This window comes from Ovis canadensis, chromosome 18 (genome assembly GCF_042477335.2).
Source record: "Ovis canadensis isolate MfBH-ARS-UI-01 breed Bighorn chromosome 18, ARS-UI_OviCan_v2, whole genome shotgun sequence".
In the NCBI taxonomy this organism is placed as follows: domain Eukaryota; kingdom Metazoa; phylum Chordata; class Mammalia; order Artiodactyla; family Bovidae; genus Ovis; species Ovis canadensis.
The window spans coordinates 70,143,841-70,170,913 of NC_091262.1; the positions used below are offsets into that span (position 1 = coordinate 70,143,841).

Sequence of the window (27,073 nt, forward strand, 5' to 3'; positions counted from 1 at the left end):
CTGGAGTGGGTAGCCTATCCCTTCTCCAGGGGACCTTCCCAACCCAGGAACCAAACCAGGGTGTCCTGCATTGCAGGTGGATTCTTAACTGAGCTACCAGGGAAGCCTAAGTTACAGTAAATGCTATAAAGAAAACAGATTTGGTATGAAAACAGAAAATAAAAGATCAGAAATAACAAGATTTTTCAACTCTTCTTGATTATAGTAATCTTTCGTTCTTTACTTTTAATCCCTAATTTCACTTCACTTCAGTGGTTCTTAAGCAAAGCTACACATGGAAATCACCTGAGTAACTTGAAAATTACAAATGCCTCTGGCTCACTCCTCCCCAAATTCTGATTTAACGGTTTAAGTGTAGGCATGTTTAACAGCTTCCCATGTGATTCTAATGTGTACCCAGCTTAAGAACCACTTCAAGTCACCTGAAATATTTTTGAAAACAGGTAAAATATAACTCCTAAGTAAACTTAAAATCACATGAAAGTTTGACCTTAAAAAGGGTTATGACTGATTTCTATATATGTTATCCTAACACAGAAGCTACATAATTAAATCATTAGGAATTTCTAGACAATTTAATGGAGAAGGCAATGGCACCCCACTCCAGTACTCTTGCCTGGAAAATACCATGGATGGAGGAGCCTAGTGGGCTGCAGTCCATGGGGTCGCTAAGAGTCGGACACGACTGAGCGACTTCACTTTCACGCATTGGAGAAGGAAATGGCAACCCACTCCAGTGTTCTTGCCTGGAGAATCCCAGGGACGGGGGAGCCTGGTGGTCTGCCGTCTCTGGGGTCGCACAGAATGACACGACAGAAGCGACTTAGCAGTAGACAGCTTAAAGAGTGCTCAGCTGGTTAACTGAAAGAAGCAACTATTGGGCCTCAAAGCTCAATAAGCACTATAGACAATCATGCCCTTCACAAAAAAATACAGCTGGAAGATCCTCATTCTACCCAATTTATGGGTAGATACAGTAACTACTCATGACTAAAACTTTCCTAACCCATTTCAAGGCAATTTTCCATTGAGTTTGGAGTTTATAATACTTTCTTGCTTTTCCTATGTTATCAGCTACTTTAAAAAAATTTTAAAAATAATTTTTAAAAATTATTCACTTTTAGGGTTATTATGTTGAAGTGCCCTGCTGTGCTTGGTCACTTCAGTCGTGTCCAACTACGCAACCCCATGGACCTCAGCCTGCCAGGCTCCTCTGTCCACAGGATTCTCCATACAAGAATATTGGTGGGTTGCCATGCCCTCCTCCAGTAGATCTTCCTGACCCAGGGATCAAACAAACCTGTGTCTCCTGCATTGCACGTGGATTCTTTACCACTGAGCCACTGGGAAAGCCCATTATTTTGAAGTATAAAACATTAATAAAACAGGTATTAGGAGAAGGTAAGCCGACTGTTACTTTTCAATGGAAAAAGAAAAGCAGCTCTGTTAACATTTTATTAATTTCAAAAAAGTTAAATAATGACATAATTATTACTTTTTTACATTACATTTATGTTGTTATTGCTTGAGAGCCTTCCTAATCCTCCAGTATATTCTCATGCTCAAATTATACTCCAAAAAAAAAATCATCCAGTAAATAATTCTAAAAATGTGAAATACTTTGACATTACATATTCTATCACTTACAGAAAATTTTGAAGGTGGTGATATGTCCAGAGAGTAATCCATTTCCTGCGTGCTAAGAGTTCTGAGTGACAGTGAGCATTCTCCAATGGTTTTCTTCCTGGGAGTTTGGGTTTGAATCTTAAATACAAGTCTCACAGTTTGTAGACTTTGGAATTTAATAGAAAATACAAAAGTTTCCATAAATTCAATACTCTAAAATAAAAATAAAAATATAAAACATGTAAATAGCATATTTTTAAAAGGGTCATATGCCAACACAATATAAGTAAAAATAACATTTTATAATGTAGGAAAGGCAAATTTAATATTTTTATAATAACAAAAAAAAATTTTTTAATGAAAATGAGAATGACCATGACTTGTTTTTCCAAAATTTATTCTAGATACTATTTGTCTTAGTTTCACAAATCCTTCTAATTACTTAGGAATTTAGTCAGTATTAACACCAACTTCACCAGAATACAGCTTTTTCCCTTTTGAAAAATGAGGTTGTTTTCCATCTTTGGCTCTGGAACATCATTCCTACTGTTTACCACAGTTCTTCAACAATTAACGAGAGTACTTCAAGACTCTCATGCAAGCTCTCTCTGTATGCAAAATCTAACTTGCTCACACTAGTCTGTCTAATGCTTTTCCTATCTAATTTGGGGGTTAATTTATCTTTACTCTTTCCAAAATGAAAATTGATCTCCTTGACGGAGAAGACAAAGCAAAATATGAGTTTCAAGTTCTACCTTCTCTATCTTCCACTCCCGGCAGCAAGTGTTTTCCATGTGCAGACCATTTTCAGATGTTCTTTTTTATTTTTTAAAACCTTGGCTTACTGTGAACTAACATCTTCTTGACATTAGACTGTTTTTTGTTTGTAAACGTCCTTCTTTCCATCTTTAGGGCATCTTTTTGAAGGGGAATTTTTATTGCCTTTAGATATCTGGGCAACTAACATCGATGTTTTAGATACTGTGGCCAAGTGTTCACTTTGATTACAATCACTTATATCTGTGTACAGAATTGTGTTTCTGAGAGTCTCCCAACTACCTGAGCTATTTTTTCTTTCAGTCTCAAACCACAGATCACATCAGTAACACAGTATACGTAAAATGTTTAATTTTTTTGAAATTCTTTTTTTAATATAAATTTATTTTAATTGGAGATAAATTACTTTATAATATTGTATTGGTTTTGCCATACATCAACATGAATCCGCCACAGGTATACACGTGTTCCCCATCCTGAACCCCTCCTTCCTCCTCCCTCCCTGTACCATCCCTCTGGGTCATCCCAGGGCACCAGCCCCAAGCATCCAGTATCATGCATTGAACCTGGACTGGTGATTCATTTCATATATGATATTATACATGTTTCAATGCCATTCTCCCAAATCACCCCACCCTCTCCCTCTCTCAGAGAGTCCAAAAGACTGTTCTATACATCTGTGTCTCTTTTGCTGTCTCACATATAGGGTTATCATTACCATCTTTCTAAATCCCATATACATGCATTAGTATACTGTATTGGTGTTTTTCTTTCTGGCTTACTTCACTCTGTATAATCAGTTCCAGTTTCATACACCTCATTAGAACTGATTCAAATGCATTCTTTTTAATGGCTGAGTAATACTCCATTGTGTATATGTACCACAGCTTTCTTATCCATTTATCTGCTGATGGACATCTAGGTTGCTTCCATGTCCTGGCTATTATAAACAGCGCTGCGATGAACATTGGGGTACACATGTCTCTTTCAATTCTGAGGTTTCCTCGGTGTGTATGTCCAGCAGTGGGATTGCTGGGTCATAAGGCAGTTCTATTTCCAGTTTTTTAAGGAATCTCCACAAAACACCTCGATTAACCAAAGCAATCTTGAGAAAGAAGAATGGAACTGGAGGAATCAACCTGCCTGACTTCAGGCTCTACTACAAAGCCACAGTCATCAAGACAGTATGGTACTGGCACAAAGACAGAAATATAGATCAGTGGAACAAAATAGAAAGCCCAGAGATAAATCCATGCACCTATGGACACCTTATCTTTGACAAAGGAGGCAAGAATATACAATGGATTAAAGACAATCTAAGTGGTGCTGGGAAAACTGGTCAACCGCTTATAAAAGAATGAAACTAGAACACTTTCTAACACCATGCACAAAAATAAATTCAAAATGGATTAAAGATCTAAACGTAAGACCAGAAACTATAAAACTCCTAGAGGAGAACATAGGCAAAACACTCTCCAACATAAATCATAGCAGGATCCTCTATGACCCACCTCCCAGAATACTGGAAATAAAGCAAAAATAAACAAATGGGACCTAATTAAACTTAAAGCTTCTGCACAACAAAGAAAACTATAAGCAGGGTGAAAAGACAGCCTTCTGAATGGGAGAAAATAATAGCAAATGAAGCAACTGACAAACAACTAATCTCAAAAATATACAAGCAACTCCTGCAGCTCAATTCCAGAAAAATAAACGACTCAATCAAAAAATGGGCCAAAGAACTAAATAGACATTTCTCCAAAGAAGACATACAGATGGCTAACAAACACATGAAAAGATGCGCAACATCACTCATTATCAGAGAAATGCAAATCAAAACCACAATGAGGTACCATTTCATGCCAGTCAGAATGGCTGAGATCCAAAAGTCTACAAAAAATGTTTAATTTTTAAATTCATATGCAATGAGCTTATAAATGAAGTGTGCTAGTTTACATTGTCATAATAGAGGACTCCTAAACAACTTGATAATAATAAATTTTAAAATATTCCACGCAAGTTTTAATATGAAAACATTCCCCCCTAACTTTTCCCAAGTTGGCTTAGTTTCATTTGAAAATCAAAAAGTTTAATTTGGGAAATATTCATCTGTGAGTGTCAGGATTAAAATTAGAGTTAAGATTTATCTCCATCTAGACTTTCTACAATGCATATTTTCATAAAGTAAGATCCTAATATAACACATAAATTTTGGTTACTGCCTTTTCACTTATTAAGAACATTTTCCCATGTCCTTAAAAACTCTTCCTAAGTATTATTTTTTCACGGCTGCCTAATATTCTATCACATGGTGTTATGGTTTGAATTGTGTCCCCCTGCTAAAAGTTATGTTGAAGTCCTAACCTTCAGTAACTTAGAATGTGGCCTTATTTGGAAATAGGCTCATTGAAAATGCAATTTGTGAAGTCAAGATAAGGTTACACTGGATAGGTGGACCTCTAATCCAATATAGCAGGCATCCTTGTAAGAAGACAGCCATGTGAACACATAGAGACACATGGAGATAAAAGTCATGTAGCTAGGTGAAAATGAAAGCCAATGATTAGAGTGAAGCCCAGGAATGACAGGGATTGCTGGTCATCACTAAAAGCTAGGAGAGAGGCATGTTAGAGATGGAACAGATTCTCCTTCAGAGAAGCAATCAACATTGTTGGCACTTTGACTTCAGACTTCCTCCAAAACTGTGAGAGAGAAATATTTGTTGTTCTAAGCTACCTAGTTTGTAACACACCAATCATAAGAAACTAATATACATGGTATACCATGGGTTTTCTCAATCATTCTCCTATGGCAAACATTTAGATAGTTTCCAGCTTTCAGCCTATGAACAAACTGCCAGGAATACTTTATATATATTTTGTTTGCATCTTAGATTATTTCCATGAAGTGATCCAAGTAGAAACACTATGTTAAAACCTGTAAATATTTGAAAGTTTTTTTCCTTTAAAAAAATTGTTTACAATGTTGTGTTAGTTTCTGATGTACAGCAAAGTGATTCAGTTATATATATATATATTCTTTTTCATATTCTTTTCCATTATGGTTCATTATAGGATATTGAATATAGTTCCCTATGCTATACAACAAGACCTTCTTGTTTATCTATTTTATATATAGTGTTTGTATCTGTTGTTGTTGTTTAGTTGCTAAGTTGTGTACAACTCTTTTGCAACCTCATGGACTGTAGCCTGCCAGACTCCTCTGTCCATGGAATTTTCCAGGCAGGAATACTGGAGTGGGTTGCCATTTCCTCATCCTGGGCATCTTCCAGACACAAGGGTCAAACTTGCCTCTCTTGTGTCTCCTGCACTGGCAGGCAGATTCTTTACCACTGAGCCTGCTAACCCCAAACTCCTAATTTATCCCTCCCCAACCTGCTTTCCCTTTGGTAATCATAAATTTGTTTTCTGTCTGTGAGTCTGTTTCTGCTTTGTAAGTAAGTACATTTGTAACATATTTTAGATTCCACATATGAGTGACATCATATGATATTTATTTCTCTGACTTATTTCACTTACTATATATAAGCTTATTTTAAGATTTTAATGTATATTGTCAAAATAATTGCCAAGATAATTTTATAGGCTAGAGTGCTCATAAAACTTTCCTAATTTTAATAAGCAAAAAAAGTAGAGAGAGAGAAAGCAATATGTAATTTAAATGTGTATATTTATGAATACTAGTGAGTGTAAATTTCTTCATGCTTATTAGTCATCTGAATTACTTTATTTTTAAATGATATGTTCTTATAGAAGATAAGTTTCATTTATATGGAAAAACAGTAACCTTTCAATTCATATCAGAAGACAGAAATACAGATATATTTAAATTGAAATCTAGCATCTATAAAACAAATTCAGGATCATAAGTCTTCCAGTTATGATCATGGAAAATATTTAAAAGAAATTAACTACAATCATGTAATTATTTATCAAAGTCAACTGGGATAGAGGGAGAGAGGATGAAAATAAGACACTTAACTCTCCTTACATACAAGAAAAGTAAATATTCTCATCAGATATTACTCCTAAATATTTTAGTGATTAAGATTTTCTTTTTAAATGCATCTTATATTGGACAATGAAATATCAAGTATTTCCGAGGCTCAAAATTCTTTAAAAAAGCAAGGCATACATAATTTGTAGTTTCCCCAAAATAAAACACTTTCGTATTCTAATTCTTTACATAGGTTAAAGTGACAAACATGAGGAAAACATAAAAAGATACTGAAACACAAACACTTACATTAGAGCCTTCCTTGACTGAAGATTTGAAATGCACTGGTTTGGGTAATGTTAGTATTCCTTTTACAGAAATAGTAGGAGTATCTCCATACCTAGAGGGCCAACTTAAATCTCTGCACTAAAAAAAAATTATAGTTTGAGTTTTACAAAGGACTCTGACAATACAAATATTTATACATTTCTTAAGTTAATGACAAATAAAACTATAAAAGTAAACTTTAATCTACTGAGATCTTTTGTTTCATCTCCACTAAAATAATCTGACAATTAATGTTCTACACATCATATCAATTTCCCTCTTGAGGAAAACATGTTTTAATCATATCTAAATATTTTCTTTAGATTCTTTATTAAATACTATTTTCTGCAAAATACTATAGAACCCTAAATTCCAAAGAAGATATTGACCCATTCTTCTGAAGATAGCAACAGTAGATGCTTATAATTTACACCCCTAATTATTCAATTTTGTAACAAAAGTTGGTATTAGCTATATTAACTTACCTGTAAAACTGTGATCCAGATCTGCTCTACTGAAGAATTATAAAACACTTTCACATTTAATCTCCCCCAGTCTCTTTCATCTCCTGATAGAGTAATTGTGTCTAAATTGTAAATGGACAAAGAGGTTTCAATTACTATACAACCCTTACAATCCAACTGAGCTTTTTACTGTGCTCAGTCACCCAGTCCTGTTCAACTCTTTGGGACCCCCTGGACTGTAGCCCTCCAGGCTCTTCTGTCCATGAGATTTTCCAGCCAAGAATACTGCAGTGGGTTGCCATTTCCTCCTCCAGGAGATCTTCCCGACCCAGGGATCAAACCTGCCTCTCCTCTATCTCCTGAACTGGCAGGCAGATTCTTTACTACTGTGCTACCTGGGAAGCCCAATTGAATTTTGATAAATCCAATTTTAAAAGCACAACTGAAAAATGCTATAATTATTTTTTTAAGTTGTCAGTTTATTAAGATAAAAATCATACTTCAATGCCTTTACTGAAGTGCTGGTAGAAGACATATCATAAAAAAATAACTGGCTTAAAAACTAAACCCAATTATAACCCAAAGAATTTAAGTTAAAACTAAGAAAACCTTTCCCAAATAACACTGATATGGTTTTAATACTGTATGCTTCTAGAAATTCCCTCACTAATATACTTTAAAACAAACAAAAGATATTTAATTTTAAAAATGCCTTTATGCCTGAACATTAAAAAATACATCGGATTTGAGTATTCATATGCAGATAACACTGCCAATATGGATAAAATCATCTAAACTTTTCTTAAAACCTTATCATAACTATATTCAAATTACTATTGGGTAGAAATAATTCCTTTAAGAATATAAAGTAGAATGATTTATTCCTTACCCAGGCTTCTGTTACTCCCCTGAGAATTTTTCCTCGAAGAAGAACTACTAGGCACACTGGACAATGAATCATGTCTCTACAGATAAAATTCATTTTTAGTCAGATGTTACATATCAGATGTTAAGGATTCTGAAATGTATGCCTTAGCACCCACTCTAGTATCAAACTGAGTGCCAACCATTCTGACAATGTTACTGCTCAGAATTTTCCACTTTTAGACAGAAGAGAGGGAAAAAGTTTTCTCTATGTGTGTTAATCAGGAAAATCTTAAATCTCTTACTAGGTAATACATGGCAAAGGCTTTGCTGGTTTTGGTTTGGTTTTGTAATGAAGAGGAAGAGATTACTGTTTATATTTCATACTTGGAAGTACTAAGTCAGAATATATTAATATTTTGAAGTGCCCTATTATCAAAAAACCTATAAAGCAGTAGTTTATCAATGCATAGTGCCCCGGGCCAGCAGTATCAGCATCACCTGGGAACCTGGTAGAAATACTAACTCAGGCCCCAGTGCAGAGCTATTGAATAAAAAATTCTCATGGTGAGGACTGGCAATCTGTGTTTTAACAAGTTCTTCTAACAATTCTGATGCACATTAAAAACAAACTGGTGCTATAAAGAACTAATTCTACTAAAAATTAACTCAATTGAGGATGATTAAGAATATATTTCCATTTTAACATATGCATATACATTTACACGGAAAAAGACCCACAAGTATGTATTTTCAAAATTCTCAATTCTACTTCAAAAATAGAATACTGTGTTAATATTAATAAAGTTCTATATCTCAACAGAAATACTAATATCTACTAACTAGGTAGTTATATTCAACAAGGAAAATTAAATCAATAAGCATTTTTAAGTATACCATTTTAAATTCCAACTGCCTTAAGACTGCCTCAGTGCATACCATAAGAGAAGTAAAATTCATTTTTTAAAAAAAGAGAGAAAAACTACTGTCTTTTAGTATTCAACTGAAAGCTTCCTGAAATAATACACATGGGAAATGCCAAGTGTTTATTCTTTAGATATTAGAATAGAAATATCTACAAAAGATACATAACATGTTGTTCCTAATGAAACATATCTGAATTTTAGCATGAAAATAAATTATTGCTTATAATTAAATTGACATAAATTATTTACCTGAATGAACCGCTGAGATGAACTTGTAAGATCAAACATAGACTTGCTTAGCCCAGGGGAACTGGGAAGTCTGTTGGTCCTTAAGTCACAAACTACAAAGGGACATGAGAAAATTGCTTATTTTTATAGTAAAGAAGAAGAAACACTGGAAGTCTACTTAATTACCATGAACTAAATTCTATAGGAGAAATAGCATAAATATGTGATGGTTTAGTTGCTAGGTCATGTCTGACTCCTGCAACTCCATGGATCGTAGCCCGCCAGGTTCCCCTGTCCACGGGATTTCCCAGGCAAGAATACTGGAGCCGATTGCTACTTCCTTCTCCAAGGGGATCTTCCCAACCCAGGGATCGAATCGAACCCACGTCTCCTGCATGCAGACAGATTCCTTAACGCTGAGCCACCAGGCAAGCATAATATATGCAAATCTACTTAAGTGACAAAGCCTTCCAATGAAGTTTAAAAAGTTGTTTTTCAATTATTTCACTTTTGTTTGAAACAGGAACCAACACAAATCAAACAACACATTTTCACAACCACATCAAATATCAACCAGGAAAAATTCCTTCTTTTTGCTTACATCATCTGATTCTTCATCCAGAAGAATAATCTAAGAGGATGTAAGTCATCTGTACTAACAGCAATTCAACTATTTAATGAGCACTTATTATATTAAAAATATCAATATTGAATTCCATGTACTGTTATATTTCTAGTCTGTATTTCCAGTGTCCTTTCTAAACTATAAGATCCTTGAAGAATGAAACTCTGAATAATAATTGTATAGCCTAGCACAGTGCTGAAATAAATATTTAAATAAGTACTTCTACTTTATTTTCAGTACCTCACCCTGAATTTAGTGGTTGAGAGAGCTATATATTAAAAAAAGAAAAGTGAAAATTTTGTGGATTGGATATGTACAAGATAGTCCATAATTGATACAGTCTCAAATAGTAAACTAAAAAAGTTTGGTAATCACTTAGGCATTTTCTATTTTTTTTTGTTTACGTTTCTAATCTCATCATTAGTTTCTAAATTTCTCATTTTCACTGAGTAGAACAGAAAATAAATACAGTTAGTAAATTCTTATTGTAGATATGAATGGATAGATGGTATATAAAATATGTACAAAATCTAAAAATTTCTATAAAAATAGGACAAAATGAAACTTAGAACTACCAATATACAGAACTCATTAATCTTTCAATTTTTACATTAGATATAAACCATAGAGAAGTTATGATGTGATTTAACAATATGAATTCTAAAGCCAGCTTTTCTCTTTATTTTTAAATTGTTTTCATTTCATTTCATTCATTAAATTGTTTTTCATCATAAGATTAATTATTTCTTCCAGAATCTTAGATTTAATTTGATTTCTATATTTGTTAAAGAGAAAAGACAAAGAGGAAAAACAAAATTTTTTTTCATACCCGATCCATATAATCTTGTTGCTTCAGAATGAGGAGGAAAGCGCCGACTCAAATCAGGTGACACATGCTGGTACTTATAGAATGGGTTATATACATCATAGCTGGGTCCCTGCTGGGCTGAACTGGAAAGTTCTGCCTTTCTATCTCCAAATGATGCTCTGGCAGATCCTGAAAGCAAGTATTTCTAAAATTTTACAACATCCTTTTCTTGGAATTATTAGCTAACAACTGGTGCACCTAAGGCAAAGGGGAAAAAGACTAACCTATAACAAAAGAATATATATACAATATGTAATTTCATTTATATAAAGGTCAGAATGGAGAAGGCAGTGGCACCCCACTCCAGTACTCTTGCCTGGAAAATCCCATGGACAGAGGGGCCTGGTGGGCTGCAGTCCACAGGGTCGCTAAGAGTCGGACACGACTGAGCAACTTCACTTTCACTTTTCACTTTCATGCATTGGAGAAGGAAATGGCAACCCATTCCAGTGTTCTTGCCTAGAGAATCCCAGGGATGGTGGGAGCCTGGTGGGCTGCTGTCTATGGGGTTGCACAGAGTCGGACACAACTGAAGCGACTTAGCAGCAGCAGCAAAGGTCAGAAACAGAAAACAACTAAGCCACAATATTTAGGGACATGTGCTTAGGTGGTAAAAAGTAAAATCAGCAAGAAAGTATGACTGTAATAACCGGAATTTTTATTAGAGTGACTGAAAAGGGAGAAGATGGAAGCTTTTGCTTTGCTGGTAATACTCTCTTTCTTTAGTTGAGTGGTGACCATACATCCATTTTATTTTTATATTTTATATATATTTATTTTACTTTATAATAAATCACAAATAATTTGTTTTGTTCCTTTTGTCTATGTATATTATATTTCACAATTTTAAAAGAGTAAAACAATATCAAATTCCTTTCAAAGTTAAGACTTACATTAGAATTAATATATGGACATAAAATTTTTTAATGTTTAAATCACCATCTTTTAATTATTTTTATCCTATCTAAAATAGAAACTGCAGTATAAACAAACATTTTCTGAATTAAGCTGAACAATAAAACAGGTGGCTTCATGCTGAGTTCAGAAAAGAAAAATAACATATTTGGTTTTGAAGTGAGATCTTATCCTTGTACTCTGGTTCAAATAACTATGTGTACAATCCAAGCCCTATACATAGGCAGAAGGGTGCCAAGACGGAGGTGTGATCTCAGAGAGCCTTATAAGAAGCCTGTAAACCTTATAAGCCAACAGTTAAATCATTCAGCACATAAACACTACTACAAAAGTCTGTTTATGATAACAAGAGCAGCACTGTCAACAGGAGTAGCATAAAGATGACTCTCTTACCTTTATACACTATCCCTAAAAATGAATATTCTTATTTCATTTTTCCTTTATAAGTAAGTAAATAAACATGTATAATATCATATATGAAACGAACCGCCAATCCAGGTTCGATGCATGATGCTGGATGCTTGGGCCTGGTGCACTATGACCCAGAGGGATGGTACAGGGAGGGAGGAGGGAGGGGGGTTTAGGGAGGTGAACACGTGTATACCTGTGGCGGATTCATGTTGATGTGTGGCAAAACCAATACAATATTGTAAAGTAATTAACTTCCAATTAAAATAAATAAATTTTTATTCTTAAAAAAAGAATTCCAATTTTCCTCTTAAAAAGATATTATATTTAAAGTTCAAGATTAATAACTCTCAATTTACAGAACCACAGTGCTATAGAACTAAATGTAAAGTAGCACAACTACTTATACCTCTCAAAAGCCCAATTAAAAATTTCAGGATTTATTCAAATGCATTCTCTTAATGGGTAGACATGTCATAAACCAAATATAGTAAAATATTAATAATCAATCTCTGTTATCCAAGCAGTAAGCTGCAGTTAAAATCAGATCCAACAGCAAGTACGTAATACAATGTAACAAATGTCAAACATCTGAAACATGATTTTAGTCATTATTGATAGTGGTCCATCTCAAAATCTCTGTATCAGCACATCACTCACACAATCATACATATATACAAGATATACACATTTGATTTCTATAATTAGGCAACAAAAATGCTTTATTGACTGATTAAATAATTTTCTTTCCAATATGCTAAAAATCAGATGGATTTATGACATCTTCATTGAGCCTATAATTTCAGTGTAAACCAATTTCTCACTCATCCAACTAAAAAGTAATTTTTTCTAGCAATACAATGAAAAAAAAAGACAGAAGAAAAACTATCACATGCTGTCAGGTAGGTATTTCTTACTTAGCTTCCGATAATGAAAATAATACATAAAATACCCTATATGTCTAAGAATAGAGAATTTATTTTAAAAATTGTATAATACTTTCATATGATTTACCCTTTACTATTGAGCCATTAATAACTTCATGATATATTATATGAATAAAACAGATTACAAGGCCATTTATATGGTTTACTCTGAATGCTGTTAACAAGTGCAAGAGAAAGATCAATTGATCAGGGTATACTATAAATCAGAACTTTTAGACTGTTTAGGAGAGACAATGCTGATATGTGCAAAGCAGGGTATCAAAGCTGATATGTGCTAAGCCAGGATCAGGGTTCATCTTTCCTTGCTTCTTTAAAACAACTTATCACTTCTGTCAGACCCAACTCTCCTGTGCATGCGTAGTGTTAAGTCACTTCAGTTCAATTCAGTTCAGTTCAGTTCAGTCGCTCAGTCGAGTCTGACTCTTTGTGACCCCATGAATTGCAGCATGCCAGGCCTCCCAGTCCATCACCAACTCCTGGAGTTCACCCAAACTCATGTCCATCGAGTTGGCGATGCCATCCAGCCATCTCATCCTCTGTCGTTCCCTTCTCCTCCTGCCCCCAATCCCTCCCAGCATCAGAGTCTTTTCCAATGAGTCAACTCTTCACATGAGGTGGCCAAAGTACTGGAGTTTCAGCTTTAACATCGTTCCTTCCAAAGAACACCCAGGACTGATCTCCTATAGAATGGACTGGTTGGATCTCCTTGCAGTCCAAGGGACTCTCAAGAGTCTTCTCCAACACCACAGTTCAAAAGCATCAATTCTTCAGCACTCAGCTTTCTTCACAGTCCAACTTTCGCATCCATACATGACCACTGGGAAAACCATATCCTTGACTAGACAGACCTTTGTTGGCAAAGTAATATCTCTGCTTTTGAATATGCTATCTAGGTTGGCCATAACTTTCCTCCCAAGGAGTAAGCGTCTTTTAATTTCATGGCTGCACTCACCATCTGCAGCAATTTTGGAGCCCCAAAAAATAAAGTCTGACACTGTTTCCACTGTTTCCCCATCTATTTCCCATGAAGTGATGGGACCAGATGCCATGATCTTTGTTTTCTGAATGTTAAGTTTTAAGCCTACTTTTTCACTCTCTTCTTTTACTTTCATCAAGAGGCTTTTTAGCTCCTCTTTACTTTCTGCCATAAGGGTGGTGTCATCTGCATATCTGAGCTTATTGATATTTCTCCCAACCATATTGATTCCAGCTTGTGCTTCTTCCAGTCCAGCATTTCTCATTATGTACTCTGCATAGAAGTTAAATAAGCAGGATGACAATACACAGCCTTGACGTACTTCTTTTCCTATTTGGAACCAGTCTGTTGTTCCATGTCCAGTACTAACTGTTGCTTCCCGACCTGCATACAGGCTTCTCAAGAGGCAGGTCAGGTGGTCTGGTATTCCCATCTCTTTCAGAATTTTCCATAGTTTATTGTGATCCACACAGTCAAAAGCTTTGGCATAGTCAATAAAGCAGAAATAGATGTTTTTCGGGAACTCTCTTTCTTTTTCCATGATCCAGTGGATGTTGGCAATTTGATCTCTGGTTCCTCTGCCTTTTCTAAAACCAGCTTGAACATCTGGAAGTTCATGGCTCACATATTGCTGAAGCTTGGCTTGGAGAATTTTGAGCATTACTTTACTAGCATGAGTGCAATTGTGTGGTAGTTTGAGCATTCTTTGCCATTGCCTTTCTTAGGGATTGGAATGAAAACGGACCTTTTCCAGTCCTGTGGCCACTGCTGAGTTTTCCAAATTTGCTGGCATATTGAGTGCAGCACTTTCACAGCATCATCTTCCAGGATTTGAAATAGCTGATTGGAATTCCATCACCTCCACTAGCTTTGTTCGTAGTGATGCTTTCTAAGGCCCACTTGACTTCACATTCCAGGATGTCTGGCTCTAGGTGAGTGATCACACCATCATGATTATCTGGGTCGTGAAGATCTTTTTTGTACAGTTCTTCCATGTATTCTTGGCACCTCTTCTTAATATCTTCTGCTTCTGTTAGGTCCATACCATTTTGTCCTTTATCAAGCCCATCCTTGCATAAAATGTTCCCTTGGTATCTCTAATTTTCTTGAAGAGACCTCTAGTCTTTCCCATTCTGTTCTTTTCCTCTATTTCTTTGCATTGATCACTGAGGAAGGCTTTCTTATCTCTCCTTGCTATTCTTTGGAACTCTGCATTCAGATGGGACTATCTTTCCTTTTCTCCTTTGCTTTTCACTTCTCTTCTTTTCACAGCTATTTGTAAGGCCTCCCCAGACAGCCATTTTGCTTTTTTGCATTTTTTTCCACGGGGATGGTCTTGATCCCTGTCTCCTGTACAATGTCACGAACCTCTGTCCATAGTTCATCAGGCACTCTATCTATCAGATCTAGTCCCTTAAATCTATTTCTCACTTTCACTGTATAATCATAACAGATCTGATATAGGTCATACCTGAATGGTCTAGTGGTTTTCCCTACTTTCTTCAATTTAAGTCTGAATTTGGCAATAAGGAGTTCATGATCTGAGCCAGTCAGCTCCCGGTCTTGTTTTTGCTGACTGTATAGAGCTTCTCCATCTTTAGCTGCATAGAATATAATCAATCTGATTTTGGGTTGATCATGTGGTGATGTCCATGTGTAGAGTCTTCTCTTGTGTTGTTGGAAGAGGGTGTTTGCTATGACTAGTGCGTTCTCTTGGCAGAACTCTGTTAGCCTTTTCCCTGCTTCATTCTGTACTCCAAGGCCAAGTTTGTCTGTTACTCCAGATGTTTCTTAACTTCCTACTTTTGCATTCCAGTCCCCTATAATGAAAAGGACATCTTTTTGGGTGTTAGTTCTAAAAGGTCTTGTAGGTCTTCATAGAACTGTTTAACTTCAGCTTCTTCAGCGTTACTGGTTGGGGCACAGGCTTGGATTACCATGATATTGAATGGTTTGCTTTGGAAACGAACAGAGATCATTCTGTCATTTTTGAGACTGCATCCAAGTACTGCATTTCGGACTCTTCCGTTGACCATGATGGCTACTCCATTTCTTCTAAGGGATTCCTGCCCACAGTAGTAGATATAATGGTCATCTGAGTTAAATTCACCCATTCCAGTCCATTTTAGTTGTCTGATTCCTAGTATGTCAACATTCACTCTTGCCATCTCCTGTTTGACCACTTCCAATTTGCCTTGATTCATGGACCTAACATTCCAGGTTCCTATGCAATATTGCTCTTTACAGCATCAGACCTTAAGTTGCTTCAGTTGTGTCCAAATCTTTGTGACCCTATGGACTGTAGCCCGCCAGGTTCCTCTGCCCATGGGATTCTCCAGGCAAGAATACTGGAGTGGGTTGCTATGCCCTCCTCCAGGAGATTTTCCCAACCTAGGGATCAAACCTGCATCTCTTTGGTCACCTGCATTAGGCAGGCAGGTTCTTGACCGCTACCACCACCTGAGAAGTCCAACTCTCCTGTAGATAACTATAATAACCAATCAAAACAAACAAACAAAATACCCTGAAGGTACTAGAGAGTGAAAAAAAAGTAGTAAGGATTCTAAACAGCACTTTAGGACAAAGAGGAATGACCACCTGTTTTTAATGACTTTTAGCCTTTGTGCAGGCCAAAATTGGTACCGTGTGGGGGGAGGCAAATAAAATTCCAGTAGATAATCCAGTGTTTCTGGCCTGAAGAACATAGAGCAGAGTACAGAGCAACCACAGCTGCTAGAAATAAGGTGGGAATCTTGGAAAGGAGAAAACCCCAAATTCTGTGACTAAAAGTCTGCTCAAATATCTGGCTGATCCCTGAACCACACATGTGTGATACAGGCTCCCAATAAAGATTAGAAAAAGAAAAATACTAAGCTCAGACAGTGGCTGCCACCAAAGGCACAGAATCTGCCACACAGTACAACCAGGTTAATTAACTGCTAAAGTTAAGGAAGGAGGAAGGAAAGGATGAGAGGAGGAAGGGAAGGAAGGGGGGAAAAAAACTGTCAAGAGTAATATAACATATTCCAGAGTCTCCACAACATGACATCCAATGTCCAGAATACAATCCAAAATCACTCCACATACAAAGAAATGGGACTCATTCTCAAAAAAGGACAATCCACAGAATCCAAATCTGGAAGACCCAGATGTTAGAATAGTACACAAAGATGTTAAAACTCAAAGAAATAAAAGAAAATAGGTTTATGATTACTGGGGGTGGGGGCAGAAACCACAGAAAAATAGAAACTATGAAAAGAAGAATCAAATGTAAATATTACAACTGGAAAATATATCTAAAATTAAAAACTCACTGGATGGGCTTAATTGCTGAATGGAAATAATGGAGGAGAGACAGTGAACTTGAAAATAGGTCAATATTACCAAACCTTAAGAATACAGAAGAGATGCATATGGCGTCACCTGGAACTTGAACAGCTGGGGCTATCAGAGACAATGGCTGAGAACAAACTAAGAGGGCAGAAGTCCAGGAACATTCCAAATAGCCAGCCAAAAAAGCTTTAAGGTTAAAAATAAAGCAAAACCAGCTACCACTAATCTTAAGATAAACACTGTGAATGATGAAAAAGCTAATAGAATGAATAAACCTTTTGGAGATATACAAAAGGAACTTGCACACTTCTTAAAAGGCTTTTCACTTGAACCTCTGCAGAAATAGCTGATTGCTCAGCAGCGTCATGAAAGCAAACAAGCTACTGTTGATGAAACTATAAGATTAGTGGTTCAGTTGTAATACACTGCTGATGCATCAAATTGCCCCAAAAGAACAACAAATTAAATGTTTTACATTTAAAAAAAAAAGAATAGAGAGGAGGAAAACAATGGGGAAAAAAAGAAGTTTCATAGACAAATAAGACAATATCACAGGGTCCAACATATGTGTAATTGGTATCCCATAAGAAGAGAGAAAGGATGGGGCAGAAAAAGTACTTAGAGAAATACTATAGATCTTGACAGGAGGTTGGATCACACTGGTACATACATTTGTCAAAACTCAACAAACATATACTTACAACTTGGGCAGTTCATTTTGTTTAAAGTTTATGTCAAAAGAAGGAAACTATAAATAACTGAACTCTAGTAAATGATATATATACTTAAATATTTAGAGAGAAGTGTACTGATGTCTACAATTTACTCTGAAATGCATTCTTCCCCTACCCTCAAAAGAATTACTAATGGTTAAGGAAATGGATAGATAGATATGTGATAAAGTAGTGTTAATGACAGAATCTATATGGTAGATATACAGGCATTCATCATTAAGTTCTTTCAATGTTTGAAAATTTCCATAATAAAATTTTTAGGGAAATAAACCATTGTGACTGTTTCAATGAACTAAAACAAACTATTTCTAAAATACAAGTTACATGTTGCTTCCTTTTATCTTCCTTAGTCCATTGGCCTCTAGAATATCAGCCAAAATTCAACCAATGAATCTACCTCATTCAAGTGGCTGTTTAGACTGGGAAGCGTTTTTAGACTGAGAAATATAATAATGAAAAAGAAGGGAAGGGAGAAATACTACTTCATTGATTCCTTATTTCTCTTTACACTAAAACTTAGAAAACAATATTTCCTATATTTATTGACCAAAACCAGAATAATTTCTCTATTTTTTCTTTCTAAATGTGTGAAGGATAACTGACATATTACAATTATATTACTCCTTTAAACAAGAATACTAGAGTGGGTTGTCATACCCTCCTCCAGAGGATCTTCCCGACCCAAGGATCAAACCCCCATCTCCTGCATTGTCAGGTGGGTTCTTTACCACTAGTGCCACCTTCAAAGCCCTAAAAAAGGCCAATTCTACACACAAATGTGTTGACTGGTGTCAGATATCATAATGGGACTTTTCAAAAACACTGTGCACTGAATTCCTCTACAGAAGCAAGACATTAAAAAAAAATGAAATGTCAAATTTGTACACAAAGATATTTTATATCTTTATATATATACATATAAAAGAGCAAATTAAATAACAGCAATAACAACATTTAAATGCTGCATGTTGATTTTTAAATCCTGCCATTTTACTGTTTACCTTCTAGTTCTTCCAACTGTGAAGGAGTTCCTTGCGTCCTGGGCTGAATATAAGATAACTTAAACCTGGGCACCACAAATGGTACTTCTTTGCCATCAGATGGTAACTTGGAAAGTAAATAATCCTCAGTACAGCCAACCTGAGGCTTTACAGAAACAGAAGTCAATGGGGGTATAGAGATAGCAGTATTTTGACTATGTGATACTGCCGCTTTAAAGTCTCTTTCCACAGATGCTGCATAGAAAAGAAGAGAAAAGAAAAGAGAAAAATTATAAACAAGCATGGAGATTTATGCTTATAATAATCTAAACCTAATATGCTTTGGTACTTATTTAACCATTTTAAAAGAAACTGTTGACACATAAACTACTTTTGGGTCTTATCAAGCACTCTGGAATCTACATTAATTCTGCCTAGCCAATATTTGAGAAGTTAATATACTACTACCAAAGTGTATTAACTTATCATAATGGTAAAAGCAGTTTCTAAAGAATCTCATTTCCAAAAAAGAGTTCATAGATGGAAAACAGATTAATTTTGTAGTTAATTTCACAGTGCTTTCAAATAAATATTAACCTAGTCATTTAAATAAAATATTGTCAATAAAACAATTCTTACTGTTAATATTAATGGTTAATTTCAACCTTAAATACCAAAAGCTACTTTGAAAAGAAGCTAAAGGTCTCCATGTCTACAAAAAAAAATCTTTACTAAATCACAAAATAAAATTTACTTTGACCCTAGTATAATATCAACTCCCCTGTGCTAGCTTCTGTGACCTCTTTTGTTTATTACTTAGAAAGATTTGTGATTCCTAGGCTGTGTGACTTAGGATGAGGAAGTAAGAAACAGCTAGAGCTAATCTTTATGTATAATTAATACTGTCTATAGACAGAATGAAAGCACAACTACTACTCTGTTGGAATTTGTGAGATGTTTTATTGAGAAAAAGAAGCCTTCATATTCAAATATACTAGGAAGCTATGCTTTAGACTAAGAAATATAAGAAAGAACCAAGAAAAGTAAAGTTCCAGTCATAACCTTGAAGGGTTGAGAAAACCCATGCAATAGCAAGGGAACTCTCTCCAGGAGCCCTTGATAAGTGTGGCTCTTGATAAAGTTACAGGTTTCTTCTCTATTGGTCATTCATTCATCCATGGAAGGCACATTTTAAAGCATTGTTCATAAATTGGAAACTGTCTGTATTTAAGTTAAAACATTTGCCAGAGTATAGTGAAAGTGAAAGTGAAGTCACTCAGTCATGTCCAACTCTGCGACCCAGTGGACTGTAGCCTTTGAGACCCCGTGGACTGTAGCCGACCAGGCTCTTCCGACCATGGGATTCTCCAGGCAAGAATAGTGGAGTGGGTTGCCATTTCCTTCTCCAGGGTAGCTTCCCAACCCAGGGATCAAACCCAGGTCTCCCACATTGGAGGCAGACGCTTTAACCTCTGAGCCACCAGGGAAGCCCTTTGCCAGAGTATGTTATTCCCCAAATACTTCTCTTCCTACTTTTGCTCACACTATTTCATCCACCTGTAACACACATGTCTAATCCTCACTTTCTCTTACTTCCTTCTTCCCACTTGGCTTGCTAAAATCCTCTTCAAACTTCCGTACCACAGGCAATCTTCTTGTGGTAATGTCCTAGAGTCTCTCCTATGTTGAACACATCTTTCTTTCCCCTATGCTCCAAGGTACTTTCATACCTAGCTAGTGTGCCTCACATTTATGTTTCTGACCACCTCGTGAAGTTAAAAAATATGTCTCACTTACATTTATATCACAAAATGCCACAAATAAAGACATGAAATAAATGCTGAAATTAAAAAGAAGCAAAACTCACAGTCATGTTTTTCTGTTCCACCATAGAAACATCCTCTGCAGCAACTCTTTATAAATTCTGTTGCCATTACATTAAATCTCCAATATCCAGCAAAAGATACAAACTTCCGATTTTAATACTAATCTGTTGGAAGAACAGAATACAAGTTAACATGATCATGCATAATGTCACTAGGTATCATTAAATAAATTATATTATCTGTCTTTCTAAAGCATTATGAGGGCTCCAAAGCAAAAAAAATTGTTTACAGGAATATACATTTTTTGTTCCTTTACATAATTCTATATAACGTAGGTTCCTTCTAAGTTATTAAAATAACATGCTTAAAAATTGAACAATTTTTGAACTAATTGAACAATCTCAATGTTAAATCTGGAAAAAAATTCCACTCTCAATTTTCTCTTTCAGCTGATATATCTAAATCAATGTCCAAATAAAATTTGCAAGAATATATGGCATTCATAAAAAGTGTGAGAAAAATTTCACTTCTTCCAAATCAATTCTGTTGGTAATCCAAAGGTCCTATGAGGGCCAATAAACAAACAACTTCATACTTTATAAGTTAGTTTAATGCAGAGAAGTACACTAACAGAAAAATCTATCTTAAACATACACTAACACATATTCTCCCTCTCTCTCTCACACACCCACACACCCACACACCCACACACACACACACACATAAATGTGTGCCAACTAAACCACAAATAAGATCTACTGGAAATAAAGAGAATCTGTTTTAAATTTACCAGAAACATAAAATGGTATACAAAGCCAATTGCCCACCTTGGCTTCAATGACTTTGTTCCAAATGCATTCTCCTCATTTTCGCCTACTTAAACCAAAATTTTTCATGGGAAATTTCAAATGTATACAACAGGAGACAAAATAGTATAACAAAACACCTACCACCTGGACTAAACAATGACCAGTTCAGTTCAGTTCAGTTGTTCAGTCGTGTCTGACTCTTTGTGACCCCATGAACCACAGCATACCAGGCCTCCCTGTCCATCACCAACTCCCAAAGTTCACCCAAACCCATGTTCATTGATCAGTGATGCCATCCAACCATCTCATCCTCTGTCATCCCCTTCTCCTCCTGCCCTCAATCTTTCCCAGCATCAGGGTCTTTTCAAATGAGTCAGCTTTTCGCATCAGGTGGCCAAAGTATTGGAGTTTCAGCTTCACCATCAGCTTGTGGCAAATCTTAATTCATCTCACTGTTCATTATCTTTTGTCCATCTTTCTATTTAATTACCAGTCCTTTTCCTCCTCAGTTTTAGAGGATAAATATTTGAAAGACTAATGCAACGTCCATAATGTAAGTGGTAAACATTCTTCCAGTTTGTCATTGTCTTTTCAATTTGATGATGGTGTTTTCTGCTATGCAAAAAACAGGAGTGGGAGTGTGTATGTGTATATATAAACAAGCATATATACAAACATACATACATATATGAGTGTGTGAATACTGTACATCCCAGCTCAACTGACTATCCTAGTATCACAAACACCACTTATTAAAAATTCCATATTTTCTACACTGATTTTAAGATGGTGCTTTTATTACACACTAAATTTCCACATGCCATTGGGCTTGGGTTTTATAGTTTGTATTCAATTGATTTGTATTCCTGAACCAATACCACATTTTAAAAATTACGGAACTTCCCTTGTGGTCCAGTGGTTAAGAATCTGCCTTCCAATGCAGGGAATGCAGGTTCGATCCCTGGTCGGGGAACTAAGATCCCACATCTTGTGAGGCAACTAAGCCCATGTGCCGCAACTACTGAGTCCATGTGCCCTAACGCCCATGCTCTGCGACAAGAAAAGCCCTCAGCTGCAACTAGAGAAAGCCTGCATGCCACAACAAAGATCCAGCAGAGCCAAAAAAAAATTATAATGGCTTATGTTTCAATATCCAGTAGAGCTAGCCTTCCATTCTTACTGGTCTTCAATTTCAAAATTTTCCTAGCTATGCTTGTTTGTCTGCTCTTACAAATAAACTTTATAATTAGTCCAGACCTAGGAATAAAAAGTCTGATATTTTTATTGAGATTATGTTACATTTATATATTATTTTAGAAAAAAACTGACATCTTTAGATGTAGAGTCTTCTGATTTAAAATGACTGTTCAAGTTTATGTTTGTATCTTTGGGAGTTTTTTATAGTTTTCCTCATAAATTTTGAACTTCTATTAAGTGTATGCCCATAAAATTTATTTGGCTAAATGGCACTTTTCCTTCCATTATATCTTGTAATTTATTATTATTTTTTAATTTATACATTTTTTCAAAGGCCCTTCTCAGTCTCAGTTTAGAGGATGTATTCCCTGACATGCCATATCATACTAATTTTTCTCATCTTTAAACATCTAGTGAATTTTTTTTAAGTTTTACATTTTTCATGACATTTCATGACAACTGTTCTATCTCCCTGCTAGAATAAAACCTTTCCAGAAATAATATTGCACTCACTTTTCTACTTAACACTCAGAACCTTGTATGATGCTGGGAATACAGCAGGAACTCAGCAAATATGTAGTTGATAGACAATGAAATAATGTATAATAACTAGGTTATATAAAAACTGGGTTGGGAAGATCCCTTTGAGGAGGAAATGGCAACCCACTCCAGTATTCTTGCCTGGAGAATTCCATGGACAGAGAAACCTGGCGGGTTACAGTCTGCGGGGTCACAAAGAGTCGGACAAGACTGAGTGACTAACACTATATAAAAACTCCTAACATGCTCATCAAACCATATTTCTGGACTTGTCAACTTGCAAATACTTTATATTAATTATGAGGGGAATGTGAGAGGACTGGTTAAAAATGATTACTGCTTCTGGGGAAGAGTTTTCAAAGTTTACATGGCCTTGAACCATCCAAAATGAACTGGAGATGAGAGAGGGATTCTTATATAAATAAGAATAATGGAGCTAGAGTTTGTTATGACAGACTACTGGAGAGCAGAGACGTGTACATAGAAAGAAGCACAAACATCAGTGGAAGGTCCTACTTAAGTATTCAGGGTAGTACTGATCAGAACATGCACATAGAGAAGCTACACAAGACTATAAGGAAGACCACCAGAAAATGTTACAAAGACCAGAACAACCTTTACTAAGGTCAGTAATAATGCCTGTCCCCACCAACCAAAACTGGAAAAACCTCGCACAGAATACTGAATAGAGGACTCAGAGAGACTTGCCTTAGTGGTGGGGAATAAATAGCCCTACATTAAAGACTAGTCTGACCTAACAAATCTTAACAGCAAGTCTCAAAAGGATCAAACTATTTCTAAGAAATTTAACTATGTCCCAAAGCAGAAAATAATTACAGAAATCTAAATATATATATCACACAAGGTAAAATTTACAATCTCTGGTAGCAACCAATAAAAAATTACCAGACATACAAAGAAAGGGAAAAAATTAATGCAGAGAAAAATCCATCAATTGGAACCAATACAGAAATGAACAGTTAAGGACCTCAAAACAGTTATAAGTGATTCTATACGTGAAAAAGTTAAGTAGAAACTTGGAAGAATCAAAAAAAAAAAAGACACAAACCAACTTCTAAAGAGGAAAACTATAATGTTTGAGATGGAAAAAATACTGATGGCATTAATACAGCAGATTAGATACTGCAAAAGAAACAATAAGCACAGCAATGAGACCCCAAATGAAATACAAAGAAGAAAAAAAAGAATAAAAACAAAATGAAAAGCATATCTCAGACCCATGAAACAATTTCAAGAAGCCTAATATACATGTATTGAAATTCATGACAGTAATGGGGAGGCAGAAAAAAAATTTTTAAGAAATAATACTAAAATTTTCCAAATATGACACATACAAAGCTCAGGTCTAAGAAACTCAACAAACACTAAGCTTAGAAACTATGAAGAAAATTATGCCAAGGCACATCATATTAAAATGGCTCATACATCCAGTACAAAACATTTTTAAAACTACTACAACTCAATAATAAAAAGAAAAGGATTTGGACAGACACATCTCCACAAAAAATATACAAATGGCCAAAAAAGTACATTAAAAACACATTCAACACCATAATTCATTAAGGAAATGCAAGTTAAACTACAATGAGATAATAGTACACACTTGTTAGAAATAATGAAATTGCAAAGACTGACCGTTCCAAGCATGTGGAACAAATAGAACTCTCATTTTCAACTGGTGGGACTATAAAATAGTTTGGCAGTTTAAGTTAAACATATAGCTACCATATGATCCAAACATTTCTTTCCTAGGTATTTAATCATAAAAAAAGAAATTTTATATCCATACTAAGACTGATACATTAGTGTTCACAGAAGCTCTATTTGAATAGCCAAAACATAGAAATTATCAAATATCCATCAACAAATGCATAAACAATTGGGTATACCTGAATAACTAACCTGTGGATTGGTGTCTTTCCACCTGTACTGGTAGACTTTCCAGTACTAAATTCTCATTCATTATCTCTTTAAATATGGTTTTTGCCCATTCTCTATTTCTTTTCTTTCAGGAACTCCATTCACTAAACTTTCTTAACTTCTCGTTCTGATTATTCTAATTTTCATGTATCTTAATCTCTTTCATATCTTCCATTTCTGTATCTTTGAGCTGTATTCTGAATGATTTACTCTGATCTATATTCCAGTTCATTCATTCTCTCTTGGGATTTGCCTAATTGCCTAATCTGTGGTTAAACTAAATGAGTTTTGAGTTTTTATTACTGCATTTTTCATTAATAGAAATTACATTCAGTTCCTTTTTTAACCAGTTTGGTACCTTTTCAGATTCCTGCTCCCTGCATATATTTTCAATTGTGACTTTTATTTACTTAAATAGAAGTATCTGTGAAGATGGCGGAGGAATAGGACGGGGAGACCACTTTCTCCCCCACAAATTCATCGAAAGAACATTTAAACGCTGAGTAAATTCCACAAAACAACTTCTGAATGCCAGCAGAGGATATCAGGAGCCCAGAAAAGCAGCCCATTGTCTTCAAAAGGAGGTAGGAAAAAATATTTAAAAATACTTAAATAGAGCCCATCATGGTTAGTTTAATAATCAAGAATTAGTAATTAGAATACAGAAGCATTTGCAAGTTTTCCTCTAATTGTCCACTGTTTTTGCTGATTCTTGCTCAGGTTGTCTTATTTCCACTTGGTTGTCTTTTACAGATTATCCATTGACCTCAAAACTTAACTGGTAGAACTTTTTTAAGCCAAAGACAAAAGTATACTCCTACAGAGAATTTGCATTTGTATATCATATCATTTTAAATTCATGCCTTGACATATAACTTGATTTTAAAATGAGCAAAGGATGTGAACAGATATTTCTCAAAAAAAAAAGAAAAATACAGCTAATAAACACACGGAAAGGTGCTCAACATCATCAGTTATTAGGGAAATGCAAATCAAAACCTCAATTAGATACCACTTCACACACACTAAGATAGCTATAATCAAAAAGACAGAGAAAAGTAAGCGTTGGTGAGGATGTGGAGAAACTAGAACCCTCATACGTTGTTGGTAGGTGTAGCTGCTTTGGAAAACAGTTTGGCAGTTCCTCAAAACAAATACAGAATTACCATATGACCCAGCAATTCATACTTGTAGGTAAGTGGAGAATGAAAATATATTTCCTATGAGAATGGAAAACACATTTCCATAAAAAAAAAATTGTATGCAAATATTTGTAAGAGCCAAGAAGTGGATATAACCATCAACCAAGGAATGGGAAAACAAAGTGTGGCATTATCCATACAATGGAATATCAGTCAGCCGTTAAAAAGAATAAAGTACTGATTTACAGTAAACATGAATAATCCTTGAAACAAGTATGCTAAGTGAAATAAAACACAAAAGGCATGTTATATGATTTCATTCATATCAAACGCCCAGAGTAAGCAAATCACAGAGACAAAAGTAGATTAGAAGTTGCCAAGAGTTGAGGGTAAAGAAGGATATGGTGAATGACTATCAATGGTATAAGGTTTTTTTCTGGGGGTAATAAAAGTGGTCTGGAATTAAGACACTGATGATGGTTGTACAACTTTGCGGATATAGGAAAACCCACTGAATTATACACTCTTAAGGGTGAATTTTGTGTCATATATATATCTGTAAAGAAAAGAGATTTTAAAAATTTATATATTGAAATTTTTTTAGACCACCAAAGTGATGTGTACTTCCCCCATGATCTGGTAGTTTTGACTGCTCAAGGACAG

The 27,073-nt window shown here is 35.3% G+C and overlaps 1 protein-coding gene across 2 annotated transcripts in view; it reads right to left on the bottom strand.

Annotated features, from left to right (window-relative positions):
* The window catches only part of TC2N (tandem C2 domains, nuclear), a 45,594-nt gene that overhangs the window by 11,731 nt on the left and 6,790 nt on the right, over positions 1–27,073 (bottom strand). For both annotated transcript variants that reach the window (XM_069559602.1, XM_069559603.1), the window contains exons 2-9: positions 20,823–20,945; positions 18,977–19,210; positions 10,624–10,791; positions 9,191–9,282; positions 8,041–8,116; positions 7,173–7,273; positions 6,670–6,786; positions 1,648–1,839 (exon numbers count right to left, since the gene is read on the bottom strand). In XM_069559602.1, the coding sequence (XP_069415703.1) occupies positions 1,648–1,839; positions 6,670–6,786; positions 7,173–7,273; positions 8,041–8,116; positions 9,191–9,282; positions 10,624–10,791; positions 18,977–19,210; positions 20,823–20,889 (1,047 nt within the window). In that variant the 5' untranslated portion in view covers positions 20,890–20,945. The remainder of the gene's footprint in view (positions 1–1,647; positions 1,840–6,669; positions 6,787–7,172; positions 7,274–8,040; positions 8,117–9,190; positions 9,283–10,623; positions 10,792–18,976; positions 19,211–20,822; positions 20,946–27,073) is intronic.